Source organism: Ptychodera flava (assembly GCF_041260155.1).
Source record: "Ptychodera flava strain L36383 chromosome 23 unlocalized genomic scaffold, AS_Pfla_20210202 Scaffold_23__1_contigs__length_28996876_pilon, whole genome shotgun sequence".
NCBI classification, from domain to species: Eukaryota; Metazoa; Hemichordata; class Enteropneusta; family Ptychoderidae; genus Ptychodera; species Ptychodera flava.
In genome coordinates this window covers 17,609,304-17,627,916 of record NW_027248277.1, presented here as the reverse complement: position 1 = coordinate 17,627,916, position 18,613 = coordinate 17,609,304, and the positions used below count along the sequence as shown (strand labels likewise).

The 18,613-nt window shown below is 36.4% G+C and overlaps 1 protein-coding gene across 1 annotated transcript; it reads right to left on the bottom strand.

Moving 5' to 3' along the window:
- Positions 1 to 811: 811 nt before the first annotated feature.
- Positions 812 to 18,101, bottom strand: LOC139123527 (ethanolamine kinase 1-like). Its single transcript, XM_070689696.1, has 8 exons — positions 17,916 to 18,101; positions 10,341 to 10,600; positions 9,598 to 9,741; positions 5,616 to 5,758; positions 4,118 to 4,201; positions 3,468 to 3,628; positions 1,878 to 1,951; positions 812 to 1,262 (listed from the first exon to the last, which is right to left on the bottom strand). The coding sequence occupies exons 1-8, from the start codon at positions 18,042 to 18,044 to the stop codon at positions 1,187 to 1,189; spliced, it is 1,071 nt and encodes a 356-aa protein (XP_070545797.1). The 5' UTR covers positions 18,045 to 18,101; the 3' UTR covers positions 812 to 1,186.
- Between the last annotated feature and the right edge of the window lie 512 nt (positions 18,102 to 18,613).

Here is an 18,613-nt window from a genome sequence, read left to right as displayed (position 1 = left end):
AATTTCTTAGTAAAGGTAGCGAGAGTTTACTTGAAGGGGTACATATTTGGGGTAGAAAACGTCAACTTTGGAATTAATGATAAAATTGATTTTGATCCAAACCTTGATACTACATGAAATTTAATACCTCATATGAAACGACTATTTGTAGAAAAACCGAAAATTCTGTTTTGCATTATCTATCTCATTCTAAAACAGTAGGGGTTGGAAGAACACGAACAAAATTGAAATTACTCGAAATCAAAATGTAAGACCTTTAATGCCAAACAAAATTGTCGTTTTGTTACAGTGTGTCATGTAGGTCATTCTCTCCAATGACCATAGTCTGGAACGTTCTCAGAAGGTCAGGTTTACTACAAGTGAAGATACTTTTAGAACCGTTATTAGCATATCAACGGAAAGTCTGTAATTTTCTAGGGATTTCTTCTTTGGATTATAAATACGGGACGGCAAAGATTTTCACCAGACTTTTTTTCGGATTTCACGTCATATTCTTTTCAAGACGTAGACCTTCACGCTAGATTTTTTCCTGTGAACACTGCACGGTTCAGACCTCATCAAGCCTGCAGCCAGAGAAGCATTCACTCCTTACACATCAGAGTCTGTCTGGACTCAACTCCTTGGGGACTGTATTTCAGGAGTTTTGTGTTGTCAGCTAAGCTAACTACTGCAATCTCTGTACTGTTTTGTAATTTTTACTTAATCCCATAGACTTAGTTATTAATTTTAATAAATTTATTTTACAGAAAATTGCAGACTTCGCCGCCTTTTTCTGTCGTAACAATAGCATTTAAATAACATAACGTAGTACTATTATAAAATTGTGCCCAGCCAAAGTGGGGTTAAAATTTATTGAAATGTTGAAAACAGGAGAAAAAGGTAAAGCCAGGAAATCTGCTGATTAGCATAAAGTTACACGTCTTTCTAATCAAACTTATGATCGCTCGTCATGCGAAAAGATGCACAGATGTACGGATAGGCCTTTCATTTGCACTTATACCTTTCGTATTGTCAATCATAGTGGTCTGGAATGTATGGGAGCTTTGTCTCGTTTCCTTTGAAAACTTCATTTTTCATTGATAGTAGTGCAATATTGCCCTTTAACATTGGTAATTATAACAGATCTGTGTTTATTCTCATTTTCACCAAGGTTGGCCGAATCGAGGGCTGCGATTTGTTGTAGGTTTTAGTCACTTGGCATCTGCAAAGCTAAAAACTCCTGCTTCCTGCGGAAGTATTCCCCAAATCTTTGGATTGAAAACCTATAAAGATAAAAGAAATTATAAGAATCTTGAAAATGTATCACATTTAAAGAACTTACGAACTTAAGATTGTACAGTGAAAGTATACAGCTTGCTATTATAGATCCTCTTGTTGACTTTAACATACCGGCTAGAATAAAAATTTAGGAAGCGACATATAATATTTAAAAGATCCCGCAGTTTCATAATTGATTGGCGAAGACTTATCAAATGTAAATGAAAATGTGACGTTTCCTGACGATACTTCAATCATATTCGACTTGATTCCTATCATTGGCAATACTCAAAGGACAAATTCATGTTCAGATAATTCACCCTGCCTCTAGCAACTTATATTTTAAATCAACTGCTTTCTGTATTCCACAATGGAATTGGAAAGCCTAGCAATTTATCTATGAAATAATTTCACAATCCACTTTACAACAGGATATGATGAATCGAAGGTAAGATTATGTGACATTCAAAAAGTTGTTAAAAAAAGGAAATAATTCCTATTTGTGAAGTGGCGCACATTTAACTTATAAACTGACGAGAAAACAGAGTAAACATGTTGCTTTTGTGTATTTCAACATTTTCAAGTAGTGGCAAGTAGTGGCACACATTACAGTAACTTACCCGAGATAATCAAAGTCAATGGTGGAATGCCCTATTTGTTTCAAACCCCAAAGTCCGCAATAAAAATGAGCAGCCTAAGAAATAAAACCAAAGAAAATCAGAATAAATGAAATGTGTATGTAAAATAAATGAAATACGTCACACAAAATGGTAAATGACATATATTATCTGTGATATTGTTTTCACGACGTTATCAATGTTAAAATAAGACAACGATCGCAACCTCTGTAAAACAAAATTAAATTATATAGGTACAACCCTGCTGAAAGCCCTATGAAGCCCAAATGCCTGTGGAGATCAAGTATTGGTCAAACAAATTCAATTTGAACATATGGTCAGTTTAACAAAGTAAACAATCGACAATGTTGTCCATAAATACGCAAATATCAATCTTTACTCACTGCAGTAAACTGTAGTAATGCTTGATATTAAGATAGTGATATAAAGACCTTGTTCTTTCCAAGTAACCGTATGATACGACAATATTTACCAGCAACCCTTACACAATCATTCTGGAACACTTTTAAACTGGAGCGCTAGACCGTATATGTATAGTATTGTTGATGTTTATTTAGTGACTGTCTGTTTTTAGTACCCATATTTTCTAAGCAATATTCCTTAAGTTTGCATGTATGTATGTATGTATGTATGTATGTATGTATGTATGTATGTATGTATGTATGTATGTATGTATGTATGTATGTATGTATGTATGTATGTATGTATGTATGTATGTATGTATGTATGTATGTATGTATGTATGTATGTATGTATGTATGTATGTATGTATGTATGTATGTATGTATGTATGTATGTATGTATGTATGTATGTATGTATGTATGTATGTATGTATGTATGTATGTATGTATGTATGTATGTATGTATGTATGTACGTACGTACGTACGTGCGTATGTATGTATGTATGTATGTATGTATGTATGTATGTATGTATGTATGTATGTATGTATGTATGTATGTATGTGTATGTATGTATGTATGTATGTATGTATGTATGTATGTATGTATGTATGTATGTATGTATGTATGTATGTATGTATATGTATGTATGTATGTATGTATGTATGTATGTATGTATGTATGTAGGGCCCGTCAACTATCGAAAAAAAAACACGTTTAACCCCCGTCTAACATCAGTCAGCAATGAAGTAAGCTTGCATATGAACTTGTTCCGTGGTGTGATCTAAAGGACAGAGGGGTTATGGCCAGTTTAAAGGCCTGTGTTGGCACCAGATTGTCTCATGAGAAAATTTACCGAGCCGATTACAAAAGGCTATCACACCTCCATAATCCTCTTACAGACAAGAACAAAGGCGATCCCAGGGATCGCGAACAGTGCCTTTAACTTTTCAATGTCCAGATGCATTGTTTTGGCATGAAATTTGATCTGAAAGACCAAAGGTTACCGATATCTGGCACTAGTCTCATCATGACGTGACATTTGCATGCTGGTACTTAAGTATCACACTATTGATATACAAGAAGACAACGCGTCTATAAGCTTACATGAATTATGAAAAGAAGTGCAAAATTGCCACCGAAATATTGTACTGAAGCACTGCCCACCTACCAAGGCAAATTTATTGACAACGACGTATAGCTTTTCCACGTCCTCGTCGGTGGCATCTTTGTTGATTCCCGACAGTGTATACCAATCGCTAAGGTACGTTTTCAACCATTTGAGTTGAAATTCCTTCTGTGGGTACTTGTCGAAGTCCATCACGTGAACTCCTGGAAAGAAACAGCCAAATGATATTAAAGCCAATGCTATATGTACCACGGACCACAATCTTTTCGGTGTGTACATTTTTATCAACGAGAATGAATCTCTATTGGTAAATTTAAGCGCTTCTGTCATAAAACAATACGAGAGTGAAAATAACATATTGAAATATCGGGTATAGCAAGTATAGCTCAAACACAATATCATAACATCAGAGCAAATTTGCTTGATGTTGTGTGAAGTTATGATAAACACAAAATTCGTCGGTGAATAGCTATGCGACTGTAGGAGTATATCGACAAATGAAATTACACAAATACTGCAAGAAAAATCTCTTAAAAATTTTGCCTCCTGTAAGAACAGGCTGGTAACTGTTAAAAAGGAGGGTTTAAAGGTGTTCATGAGATGTGGTCAAGGAATGGAACGTAAATCTAAGAACGTCTCTTTACATTGTCAAGGAAAACCGAGTGAATGAAGGTAAATTTTTTGAATCTTACCAGCAAATTCACAGAAATGGGCACCAATGTCAAAACCCTGGTAGCTGTAAAACGCTTCATCAAAATCGATGAACGCAATATCTTCTGAAATACAAATATTTTAAGTAAGTACAATTGTGTGATTTGCTGGTATTCAGCGTAACTTTAGTAAAATGTTTCCTTTCGTAGTTTTCGGTGTTTTATACAATGGCATTTCATTGTATCTATTAGTCTGCTACTAATCAGATTTCTTATTTTCTCTTGTTTTGATAATTTTGAATGTTGGAGTGGTTGAATCTTTTTATGATTTTAAATTTGTGATATTCATCTGAATAATGTCACGTCAAACGTGTCTATTAATTAGAAAAGCATAAATACGATGCCAAAAGGTGTTTTCTATGGGCCGAGTTCTTGATTATCATACAAACAAACATGGAAGTATGGTAGACACTAGCTTAGATGAGAAATGCACCTTGGGGACAGCTATTAAAACTCTCAAATATTTATGATTCTTTCCTGGTCTACTGCTTGTTGGGACTCATTTTAACGCTCCTGGAGTAAGAAAAATCTTGTCATAGTTTTACAAATTTTATTTTTTTCATATATAGTTTACAAAGAGATAGCGGCCATTTTGACTTTCAAAGAGTGCTTAATGTTAGGTAATTTGTTTCTTTTGAGAAAAATTTAGCTAGGTGACCCCTGATTTTTATTTTTGATTTTGTAAGAGAATGGATGAAAGTTTCATTTAGGAAAGTTCGAAGAATGGTTTGGGGCGTTTCACAAATGACTTGCTAATCTGTGATTTCTTAACTGTTGACTGAGTAACTTTTTTAAAGGGGAAATTCACCTAGGATGATTTTTACATATGTGCTAGCTTTGTGGTTGCTTATCCCGGAAAACCTATTTTCGCCATTTATAACTCGCGCGATTTTTTACAAAAACCGATAAAAATAGTACAGGAAATCGCCCATGTAATTTGAATCATGGGAAAATAGCTTCAAGCTTGGAGCTTGCATCACCTGATATGGAAAGGACATCTTCTCATGGGTATTGCATTGTCCATTCACCCACGTGCAAACCAGGCTGTACGTATTTACATAACTTTTGTTAATACTTAGTATCCTTGCATAAACGATAAATCACCTATAATAAACTGTACACTGTCAGATTCTGTGTTGCTGTTCACTACTGTGTTGCTGTGAATGGACTATGCGGGGCCATACCCGTGAACTTGGTGAACTTCCCCTTTAACTGTTGACCGCTTTATTGTTTTAAACCACACCATAGAAATTTGAGGACTTATTGGAATACTGGCTGAAAAAATTATATAGCATCTTCGTACATCAAGAATAAACAGTACTCTTAATGAATGAATGGATTGATTGATTGATTGATGAATGACAGAATGACTGACTGAATGACTGACTAACTGAATAAATGGATGGATGGACTAACGAAATGTATTACTAATATTAGATATTCGAATAGGTTTATGCAAATCGATAATTATTTCACTTACCAGTTTGTTCGTCGTACACTATATTTCCAGATGATAAATCATTATGACAGAACACAATTGGTGAATTCAATGGAACCAGCTTTGTTTCCAACTCTTCAATCTCCTTTCCAAGTTGGTCATAGCTCGGAATATTTTCTTGAAACCTGTGTGTGAAGGGATTATATACAGGCAGGGGATAGCGAAAATGCACTTGTGGGCCTGTCGCTGTGTAGTCCAGTCAATCTACGAGATTTTGGCACTTAACCCACCACAAATTGCAACAGAATTTTTTTCTTCAGAATGCATTTTAATGAGGTACCTAGAACAACATATAAAAAGTTTACTCGAATCCACCTTGGGGAAATATGTCTAATTTGCATAAATCAAATATGGCGGCCAACCATCAGACAAAATAACATAATTGGCTATATATCACATTTTAAACACGCTATTTCAGTGATTTCAAAGTCTGAAACTAGTTATTTGGCTCAGAGAATCATTTTGGAGGTATAATGTTTCATATAGGCACCTCATTAATTTGCATAATTCCAATATGGCGGCCAACATTCCTACAAAAGACATTTTCCGTCATATACCACGTATTAAAAAAGCTATTTCAGTTATTTTAAAGTTAAAAGTATATTTCTTAGGCATGGACAAACAATTTTCGAGATGCTATGATTTTCATAGGTAATTTGTTAATTTGCATAATTCAAATATGGTGGCCAACATACCTACAAAAGACATTTTCTGTTATATACCACGTATTAACCCTTTTGGCGCCAAAGTCTATTTTTGTCAACTTTATAAAATGTACCACAGTCATTTTTTCTCTTTTTGCCAAAATTTTGATAAAAATATGTAGCTGCTGAAAAATGATATCCATTTGGTCCAAACTTATGAAAAAACCGTACAGAAAAGTTTACAGAAATCGGTAAAATACTGCATTAAAATGTTGGTGTAAAAAATTACAGCAGTCAAAGGGTAAACAAGCCATTTCTGTGATTTCAAAGTTAAAAGTGTATATCTTTGGCATGGACAAACAATTTTTGAGATGCGATCATTTGCATAGGTAATTTGTTAATTTGCATAAATCCAATATGGTGGCCAACATATTACAAAAGACATTTTCTGTCATATACCATGTATTAACCCTTTGGGCGCCAGACTCTATTTTTGTCAACTTTATAAAATGTACCACAGTCATTTTTTCTGCTTTTTGCCAAAATTTTGATTAAAATCGGTAGCTGCTGAAAAATGGTATCCATTTAGTCAAAAATTATGAAAAAAACGTACAGAAATGTTCACAGAAACTGGTAAAATATTGCATTGAAATTTTGGTGTAAAACATTACAGCAGTCAAAGGGTTCAAACAAGCTATTTCTGTGATTTCAAAGTTTAAAAGTATATTTCTTTGGCATGGACAAATGATTTTTCAAGTGCAATGATTTGCTTTGGCACTTCGTTAATTTGCATAAATCCAATACAAAAGAAATTTTTTGTCATAAAATGTATTGAATAATCTATTTCAGCCATTTTGAAGTTTAATTATTTTTCTTGAGCATGAAGAAACACCCTTTGTGGTTCAATGTTTTTAAAAGACACTTTGATGATCTTCAGAAATTAAAAATGGCTGCCAAATTAATGCCCAAATAGCTTCTAATATAAATAAGGTTATGGTAGAGTTTTTAGGAATAGGAATATCAAGAAAAAACTGTCAACAGGGCACTGCACCTAACGCACTGTATTTTGCTCAAAATATATTTTTGGAAATATTCTTCCAATTTTTATTTATTTGTTAACCCAAGATTAAAAATTGGTTAGGTTCACCTTTTAGCTTGGCAAGCAGTCGTAAGTTGCATGATATAGAAGGGTTAATGTATGCAAATGTATGCAAATAACCCGAATTCCTGCTTCCCTTTAATCCGAATTTCAAGATTTCCAAAGAATATAACTCTGTTCTGGCTGGGTCATATTTTCTGAAATTTTCACATTACGTTTGTAAATGCTATATAACAAAACAACTATTTTGTTTTGCAATAAAATTCTTACATTTTGAATTAGAGGCATTTTTATTTTGCTAACCATGATTTTAAGCACTTTTTTGAGTGTCAGTCGTTCAGCCCATGCCATTTTAGAATGAGGATATACTCTTGTTTCAAATGAAATATTACATTGCACAAAATAGTTTGTACGAGTTTCTTTGTCATCTTAGATGAGAAATATTCCTTCGAAAAAAACCGTGTTGGCAACGTGCAGCTCCACCTTAAGTCCTTGAAAATTTATATTAAAAATATGGAAATATACTGTAAAGTTACTTACAATAACGATCCATTTAAGAATAAAAGTTTATGTTAATAGGTGCCTGTGATACCTGAATTCGTTAAAATAGCCCATAAATATATTGTATTTTGAAAAGAATGTTAAAGCAAATTTGGTAGACTTACATATATGACTTCCGAACGGATTAAAATACGTATATGTTAATGTGCGTTTACTATTGAGATGTAAGAAAGTCATGCAATTTCAATTATTTGTGATTTTTCTAAATATGACAACCGTTAATGATTGTTAGTCATCTAATAATAATCTATTTCTGAATATAACATCGGCTTCATCTGTGTACGGCATTATTTGTGATTTTATGGGTGCTTTATACTCTACAGTGTTAAAACATGTACATGTAATCTTTAATGTTTTCTGTTTTAAAAAAGTAGTGGACAAAATCTTTAGTTTCTAATTTAGACTGAACCCCTTCCTTATGGACGAGTGCATCTTTGGTACATCCCCCTAGACGATAGGCAAGAAGTCATCACATATAAGAGCAAAAATACAATAAACACAGCAAAGATAACGCAAAAAATAAAATTATGTGACCAAAAATAACACATACCACAATACAGACAAATTAAAACTTAGCACTGATGCAAACAATATCAGACTTTTAAAAACTTGATCAACACACAAACTCACAAAAATTGAAAATTGTTAAAATTAATTCAAACAACTCATTAGCCCAACAGAATTCAACTGTTACACGATACAAACATGTACATCTGGAAAAATGACACTTGGAAAAATGACCCAAGATGTACTTCTTTGTATTGTGTAATAGTATTGGATCCTTTGTTTGGACTAATTGTAAGTCTTTGCTAAAGCATACAGTTTTCAGATTATTTTGAGTTTGTGTGTCCATAAAGTTTTTTATGAATCTGACATTGTTTGCAATAGTTTGTTTAATACGTAGTATATGACCGAAAATGTCTTTTGTAGGAATGTTGGCCGCCATATTTGAATTATGCAAATTAATGAAATACCTATAAGGAACATTATAACTCCAAAATAATTCCCTGGGCCAAATTACTAGTGTCAGACTTTGAAATCACTGAAATAGCTTGTTTAACATGTGATATATAGCAAATTATGTTATTTTGTCGGACGGCTGGCAGCCATATTTGATTTATGCAAATTAGACATATTTCCCCAAGGTGGATTCGAGTAAACTTTTAATATGTTGTTCTGGGTACCTCATTAAAATGCATTCTGAAGAGAAAAATTCTGTTGCAATTTGTGGTGGGTCTAACCCTATTTTGACTGGACTAGTGGGGATTTTTACAAAAATTAATACGCGAAAGTACACAAACTGGGATCGACAACAGAGGAATGAAGGATATTCACCGACATATGTTTAAGGAGGAACGCTAACTATAAAGTTAAATCGCAAATTCCAAGATATAACTCATCATTTCTTATTTATCATCATTTATCATTCGCGGGTTTATAAATTTTCTCTATCAGATTTTTTCCGCTTGTTTGCCTCTTTCTGTTCTGTTTCATCATTCTCTCCCATCACTTGGGTCTTCTCTGCAATTTTTTCTCTTCCTCTCTCAGACTGCTGATATTTTTATCTTCTGTTGAAATATCTGTCATTCCTAATTCTCCGAAATAGAAGTCTATAGAATTACCGAAGGATATCGTGAATAGTACAAATCATGGATTATACCTTCTGTTCACCTCTTCATTTTCAAACTCCCTTGGAATCATCTGATAGACTTTTTTCATAATTGGGAATAATCCAGCATTTAAAATCTGCTTACCATCTTCCGGTTTAAGAGTGTGCAGTTTTGCCATTTTATTGGCAATTAACCTGGGAAATACACCAAGACTTCATATAAATACCTTCATGCATTCATCGTTGGTCTGTTCGTCACAAGGCTTCAATCACTGTTGACTTTCATTCTGCATCCAATATTTGCTTCCTGTGACCTTCAGACCGCTCAATTGCAAAACTAGCGTAACAGGCTTACCAAAATTAACATGATGCATTTGCTCATTCAATAAAATTTACTCTTCTGATATATTTGCTAATGTACAATTTCTTCAAATTTCAGCACATGAGTGTCTAACAAGTGTTAATTTTTAACTAAGCAATGTCTCAATTGCTACAGCTTTTTTTCAAATAAAAGCTAATCTTGAACTGTATGGGATTCTGCTTTGACAGAGAATGCCAATTCAAAACTAAAAAATGCACCTAAAATCATGGGACACTTTAACTGTTGATTAGAGATATGTTGGTCGTCGTGATAGTTAAACTGTTGAGTTATTGATACTATCTATTTAAATTGTTTAATTTTGTAATCATATTTTTTTTGCAAAGTGAAAAGAGCAAAACATTGAGCATTGTTGAAGTACCAATACAATGATACCAATTTGAAACACTGATGCAGAACATTTTCGAATACTCACGGATATATTTTCTCCGACTTGACCATGTCTAAATCTATTGTTTCACCAGGGACATACTGATAACAAATCCCATTATTGAAACAACAGTGAAGTTCAGGACCACACTTGGCTTTGAATAAGACCTGAAAGGTTTCTATTTCTTTTGCTCTGTCCACCATCGATTTTGATTTGTTTCCGTAAACGCGAATTAAAACCATGTCACGTGTGTTTTCAGGCAAATAACAACCGAGTAATTTATTCGAAACGCCACCCGTAAACACCTGAAATGTAAAATAAAAAATTGATATCGTTAGATGATGGTTCTTGATTCAAAATTCGACAGTCACATCAGGATAATATACCTGCATGCGAATGTGTATCATACATGTTAGACGATTACGCCAAGCGTGGCTGGCCTGATAAATCTTTTGTTTTTCAAGGTTTATTGACCATGTCATGATATAAAGGTATCGACATCTTGATTGGGGTTGTCATGGTCTTGTTCCCTAAAGTAATCCCAGTACGTTTTGTTCCCTGAAATAATCCCAGCACAACAAATATTTTGGCTTTATGACGTAACTAGCTAAACTCAAGTCAATTACAAAGAAAAACATCGACAGTATTACCTTGTGAATAACATAGCTTATCAAAAATTAATCTATGCTGCCTTCATTAGTTGGCGTCGATTGTCAAGTCGTTTATACCAACGAGGAAGGCTCCTGCTGTACAGGTATGTAGGAAAACCGTCACAAGGATAAGGCTACGCTCACAAATAACGGTGAAGGGACGGCTGGAGGAATCGCGATTGAAATCTCTTTTTTTCAGGTCCCCTAAATGCCCTAAATTTTCAAGTCCCTCCGTCTACATGATCATTTTTTTTCAAATCCCCCAATTATGATACAGCATATTTATTAGGAATGCACACAAAGAAAATATAAATATGTTATGGGCAGTTCTGCTCGAAGATGTTCAACACTACCTGTGCAAACATGAACATTGCGTGTTTCAGCATGCTTTAGGGAGACAGCAAGAAACTGTATTTGACAAATATGCATACAGATATTGAAACAACTATCAACAGTTGCAGCTTCTGCCATGATACTAGGCCTACTTGTTTATTTTTTCATACAAGATTTATACATTTTTTATTTTTCGTGACTACCCAAAATTTTCGAATCCCCCTGAAATCCTCCAACCCCCCTCACTCTTTTTGTGAATGCAGAGTAATGAGGATATTGACATAAAGCTTAGGGAGAGCCTTGGCGTATGGATCGGTTAAGATAACTGGACTCTATAACCAACTGGACCCTAGTCGACTAGACCTCAGGTCAACTCGACCTTAAACCCCGAACAAGTGTACCTCCTATTAAAAGTTTATCTCTTCGAATCATTTTTGATTAGTACCCACTTGTGTTGAGGGTCATTCTGTTTCTTCCTTATGATATATGTACAGACCACGGGTCACCTGTTGCCATGACACAATCACACAAGAGCTTCCACGGTTTTAGTCATTTTATTTGATTTTACATCTAACTTTTCTTCGAACTCCGTCCTGACGCTGTGTACGACAGTGAAGCCCGTTCATACCTTTTATGGGAGACCATGAACTGCTTGATGAATTCCAATGGTTCAGGCGTGATAGACCCCGGAGAAACAAGAGATGAAGGTGTGGCTATGAGTAAATTTCTCTCTTGGAGCCAAATGAATATCACACTATGAATCTAACTGTGAACTATAAAATACAATGACTGTGTTGCTTCTGTTGCAGGAGATCTCGAGAACAACCCAAGCGATTTTTCTATGTTTTGCTACAGCCACATGTATGAAAGAGACAAAGTCGCGTATACCTTGTACTATAAGGCTTGTGACGAGCAAGCTCAGAGGCCGATATTTTCAATACCTTTTTTGAATCTGTTTTTACAAATGATGTCATTAATACCAATCCTGAATTAGAAACCCAATATATGATCCATTGCTTAGGTTCACTTTCTGTGTCAAAGGTTAAGTTAGAACTTTAAGTCCTGAATAAACATAAAGCAATGGGCGATGATAGATTTGGTTCAAGTCGGTGAATTTAAAAAAAATAAAATCATTTATAATAGTTTCTCTTGTGTCTCTCCTATTTCGTACAAACCTATTCGGAATTTGGCAGCGCACGCCAGGGTTTACCAGCGATTGAATGCGTCACGTTTGAGTCTGCGCAGTAGTGAGTTGGTTTCTGCCGGATTCACCGACTTGGACTTCTTGCAAAGTACAGGCGGTGAGACGGACTGTGTACACAGTGACATAGAGCAAATACAAAATGATTGACAGCCCCCGCCGTTATTCTGGCCAATGAAAAGAACGCATGCTAATAAACCTCTGCATGCATTAAAAAGTTTGTTGTCATCTCCGTGCAAAGCTAGACATTGAGTAGGTTTTATATCTGGGCGAATAATGGCATCAAGTTCGTATATCAACTGCGTTTTACAACTGATCGGTTGACCATCGCTAATCATGCGAGATTCCCAAAGAAAGCTTGTTGAGAGTTACATTGAGGGAAAAGATGTGTTCGTCTGCGCACCGACCGGCAGCGGAAAATCGCTGACATACGAAGTCGCCCCACATTGTTTTGATTTCCATCGCTTTGGGCACGTAAGAGAACAGGCTACAACTGTAAGGACGGTGTCTTTTTCCATCCCTGAATAACCGGCGACGATTTTCGCATTTTGCGACATGGGCCCCACAAACAATACAGATATTTTCACGCGTTTTCGGTGATACAACAGAGGTCGTGCTGACTTTTGTGGGAGTGATCGCACTCGACATTTTGTCAAGAACGCCATGTGAGTTTTATGCACGTCTAGTTTGGGTCAATTGGTAACTCCTCCCAATGTGTAAAATTTAGTGATGTCATCTTATGAATAATATATGAGTAAAGAAAACGTCATCTCATGAATAATTTATAGCAACGCAAATCATGCAAGAAAGCCAAGTCTGTGATTCCGGGTGAAACAACGCTGTATAGCGTTCACTCCACTCACAGGGGGCTGTCTATCTACATGTCCGGTCCCAGGGGTGGGTAGGTGTTTCGTTGTATCGCTAATAAAGTATTCTACCAACCTTTGGTGTTTCGGTCTTAACTTAGCACTGCCCTTGACAATCTTGCATATACGTTTTATCAACATGCTGCGTCTATTATCTGATGAGTTTGAGTGCCTAATTAGCCAAAGTAATCAAGGGTAAATTACTAATCTGTGGACGCTCTCACCAGATTATCACCGGATTAAATTTGACAAAGTCAATAACGAACGCACCAGCAAGGTATACCTTGCTGGTGCGTTCGTTATTGACTTTGTCAAATTTAATCCGGTGATAATCTGGTGAGAGCGTCCACAGATTAGTAATTTACCCTTGATTACTTTGGCTAATTAGGCACTCAAACTCATCAGATAATAGACGCAGCATGTTGATAAAACGTATACGCAAGATTGTCAAGGGCAGTGCTAAGTTAAGACCGAAACACCAAAGGTTGGTAGAATACTTTATTAGCGATACAACGAAACACCTACCCACCCCTGGGGACGGACATGTAGACAGCCCCCTGTGCTCCACTCATCGCGTTCACCCTACTCATCGCGTTGACTCACGCGCGCGTTTCACATGAAAGCAGAATACAAATCATTGCGTTCACTCCACTCAAACATTCACAAATCACAGACTTGAACCAAGTCTAGGGCGATGATAATTTGCCAGCGATAGTTTAGAAATGTGCTGATTCACTTTTCCATTCCACTAACTTTCATATATCGGTCTATCCACAAGGGAGTTTTCCCGAAAGCCGAAGAAATCTTTGGTTGTACCTGGTACCTATACACAAAAAGGGTACCAAAACAAACGTAAAAAATTATCGCCGAGTGTCCCTCTTATTTGAAAAATGTGTGAGAAAATGATACCAAGGCGAGTATATAACCATGTAAAGAATGTTTCATCTGAACAACAACATGGTTTTTCGTCGGGCGATCCTTTGATCTATCTGTCTTGATGAATGAAGCTCGTATTGCTGTTAATGAGGCAAAACAGTTGGATGTCAAATATACAGATTTTTCTAAGGCATTTGACAAAGTAAATCATAAATATTTATTAAATACACTTAGTAAGACTAAGACACCCTCCTTGACTGGTTTGTCAGCTAACTAGTTGATAGATCGAAGGTAGTTAACGTTCAAGGGTGTAGATCAGACACTGGTTCAGGGAAGTCAGGGGTTCCGCAGATGTCACAACTAGGATCTCAGTGTTACATTCATTAAATGACCTATTTGGCAAGCTCCACTTTTTAATCCCAGGTTCTCGCATTAGTGGAGTTCTCCTCCCAGTCAAACACTTGGCCAGTACAGTGTTTGATTTCTACAACATTGATTACACGAACTGATCTTAACATTTTACTAATCCTGCAAACAGAGTTTATACAAGCGTTTGATTGACGGTCTGTTCAAATCACCAACGGTCATTGATTCCCCACCATAAACGCTTGAATTTCCCAAAGAAATTGTCTTCCGGTCGCGTTAGACTTTGATAACCACAGAGTTCGATCGGCAGCAGCTTCGCGCTGACCGCTTAGCAGTCTGTCTGTATTTTTGCGGCCGGGGGAAACTAAAAAGTGGCATTTTCTGGAGCGTGTGCCCGCGTGTTGAAACAACTGAAAGTGTGGACTCGGCATCATACCTAGATGTATTGTTTGAAATTAGACATAATACTCTATATACTAAGCTGTATGACAAAAGAGACGATTTCAATTTTGAAATCATAAACTTTCCCTTTTTGTCGAGCAATATACCATCATCTCCATATATTTCACAACTCCTCAGATACAGTAGAGCATGCCATTCATATGAAGACTTTCGAGTAAGACACAGCCTATTAGCTCAAAAGTTAGTAAGGCAAGGATTCTCAGAAAGTAGATTAGTGAAATCATTTAAGAAGTTCTACGGTAGATACGGAGATGTTGTATCCAAATATGACCTGTCTGTTTCTCAAATGATGAGTGACAGCATACCAAATTTTGACTCACAAAAGTAATTTGGTGAATTCACCAAATAACAATGAATTTGTCGCTTTGGTCAATCTTGACGGGTGCGGCTAGCTGGCAGGGTACGCTTACCCATTCCGGACACCTGGTACCACCACTATTTCGTGGTTCAAGATGGCCCCATTGCCTTTAAATTTGTCATCATCTATATGTTCCTTGGACCTGGTAAATTTCATAGTTTACCTTGAATGATAACGATTATTGGACCTGATTTGATGTCTATTGCCTGTTTGGTGTCCACTTACACAGTGAACGCTATAACTTTGCGTCGTTTTAAAGGGAGGCTCCGCCTTTAAGTGTGGCTCATTAGGCTTTGCAGACGATCTGTTTAAAGGTAGAAGACTCGATCCCAGGGATCGATTTTGTTCTAGTCTGTAAGATGATTATGAAGGTGTCATAGCCTTTTGTTTTCCATTGAAATTGTTATCTGGTAAGTAAATTTCTTGGCAAGACAATCTGACGCCTGAACCATGCCTTTAAAGGCATTTCCAGCGATCCCTGGGATTGCTATTGTTCTGGTCTGTACGAGGATTAATGAGTTGTGATAGCCTTTTGTTTTCCATTGAAATTATAATCTTGTTGGTAAATTTTCTGATGAGACAATCTAGCGCAAACGAATGCCTCGAAGATAATAGATAGTGTGAATGACTGTTCAATGTTACAGGAGGATATCGATTGTCCACGTGGTGTGAAAATTGTCCACGTGGTGTGAAAAATGGAAAATGCACCTTAATTATGCCAAGTTTGTAGTACTCAGCCTTTCTTTGAAAAGATTGCCGATTGTAAGGCCTTATAACTTTGATGCACTCTATTTGGAGACAGATTACAGTTATAGCATAGTCCCTCTGAGGGACTGTAGTTATAGTGATTTAGGGGTTACACTGGGCACCAATTTAATTTTTTCAACTCATGTTGTTTTCATAATCACTGATGATTGAAAACTACTTGGCATGCTAAAAAAATTCGGGAAAAGATTGTAAATGTGCGGCAAAAAGTTGGGACGTTATTATTGTACAAAAGGGGGCGCCTTTTGGCCATAGTGGCTTGTGGATGCATTGCTCATAGTTTACACAACGTTCATCAGAACCACGTGGATAGAGGGACCATGTCAGAACTAAACTTTAATTTCTGTTGTTTGAAACAGTATTGACAAAGTGTACCCTGACAAGCAAGAAGCTGTACGGCGTAACTTTGTTAAACATTTTGTTATCTTGTAAAAGTAACATTTGATGATTATTTATAGGATGATCTGTGTGTTATACTTATTTTGCCAATGCTGTCTGAAAGGCATACTTATTCTGACCTTGTTTCATACACAAATCACTGAGAGACTGTGCACAAATCAATTAATTTCAGAGGTTTCACACTTTTTTGATATGTACATGTATTTAATCTTGATCACCTGTACGATGAAAGTCAAAGAGTTCCCAGGGGTTTGTTTTTGATTTGCGTTCATTACGTCCCAGAATGTCACTGCAAGTAGTAAGTCATAACCTCCAAAATAAACGTTTTGAGTCCTAGTACAGAAATTTGCGGGAAATTTGCGAGAAATGGACACTTTCTCGCTTTTTGCGAGAAGTAAGCGAGAATACATACTTTCGCGCAATAACTTAGCGAGAATTTAATTTTCTCGCAATCAGCTGGCGAGACTGTGTTTTCTCGCTCAGCATCTGAGAAAGTGTGTATTCTCGCTTACTTCTCGCAATACAGCGAGAAAGTGTCCATTTTTCGTAAATTTCTCGCAAAATTCTGTACTAGTGAGTGAAATCGATCAGGGCCTGGGGGCTTTGGCAAAATATTTTAGGGTCAGTTGACTTACGTACGGGGTCAAGTTGACCTGGGTCCAGTTTACAATTGACTAGTTAAATATCGATCGCGTTTGTGTCAAGCCTAGAGTAATCGCTCGGGTCAGTGTGCTGTGGCGATGACCCTGACCACCGTAATTTAAATGGCCAGTATTAGCATAGAGCTACCAAGCTCCATTGTATTAGCTTGTGAACACAATAAGTATACATATAAAGTTCATTCATATTGTGTACAAAGGAGCTCAATGCTGAATAAAAATATAATTGTGTACAATAACAATACAATGTACTCATATAATGGCTGTAATTCTAGGTGTGTCCATTTCAAAACAAAATATTGTGGACAAAAATACTGAATTAAATCAGCAAGTTTACACAGTGCAGATATAAATTTAACACAGCGCGGAGACAATTTGAAAACAGCGCGGAGCTTTTTACACGGCGCGGAGATAAATTTAACACAGCGCGGATATTTCTACACAGCGCGGACATAAATTTAATACAGCGCGGAGCTTTTTACACAGCGCGGAGATGAATTTAACACAGCGCGGACATAAATTTAACTCAGCGCGGAGAATTGTCGTTTTCGTCCACGGTAGTTACATCTTAGTAAATTAATAATGCCTCTGCCGAAGTAAAGTCGCGTTACGCGATATCGATTTGAAGTTGGGCTTTTCGTGTCTGCTTGAAACAGGAAACGCAACAAAATTAAAATTTGGTCACCTTTAATTGTATTTTCTTGGCCATCCATTCAGGTCTGACTGTCTTCATTAATTCCAGCGCCCCTGGTTCAGGATTGTTTTCATCCACAGTAACATTAATGCGTTTAACTCCTGCTTCAGACTGTAGCATGGTTAACCACTGACCCAATCTCAAAGCTGTACACACAGGATGAAATCCCACATTTAACATTCTTTATGCATTTGCATAAATTTGCATAAAGTTGGTCACCTCCTGTGCGCGCCTTTATGCAGTGCATAAAGGTGTGTAAACAGGATGTCAGTGCTGGTGCCTGTATGCATCTTTTATGCACTCGTATAAAAGGGTTTAATGGCTCATTAATATTATGCACCTTTATGCAATCCAATAAAGTTGCATAATTTTGCATGATTGTAAAACAACAATGAGGATGACAACTTACAGTCTCTACAAATTGGAAAGCACTACGTTTTAAAGATTAGCTGGATGTATAGTGAGAAACATCTAGTCACTTCCCTAGGGTCACTTTTCTAACCTTCCCTCCACCCCAATCGTGATCAAACTCATCTGGAAGGGCTGAGGGCATGGATGTAAAAATATTTTTACATCCATGCTGAGGGTTTGCACTTTGGAGTCCCGGGAACAATGGGAGCGTCGCACACACCATAGGGAAAAATGTGCATGACTAGAGCGAGAAACTGACGCCTTCTCGTAATCGGTGA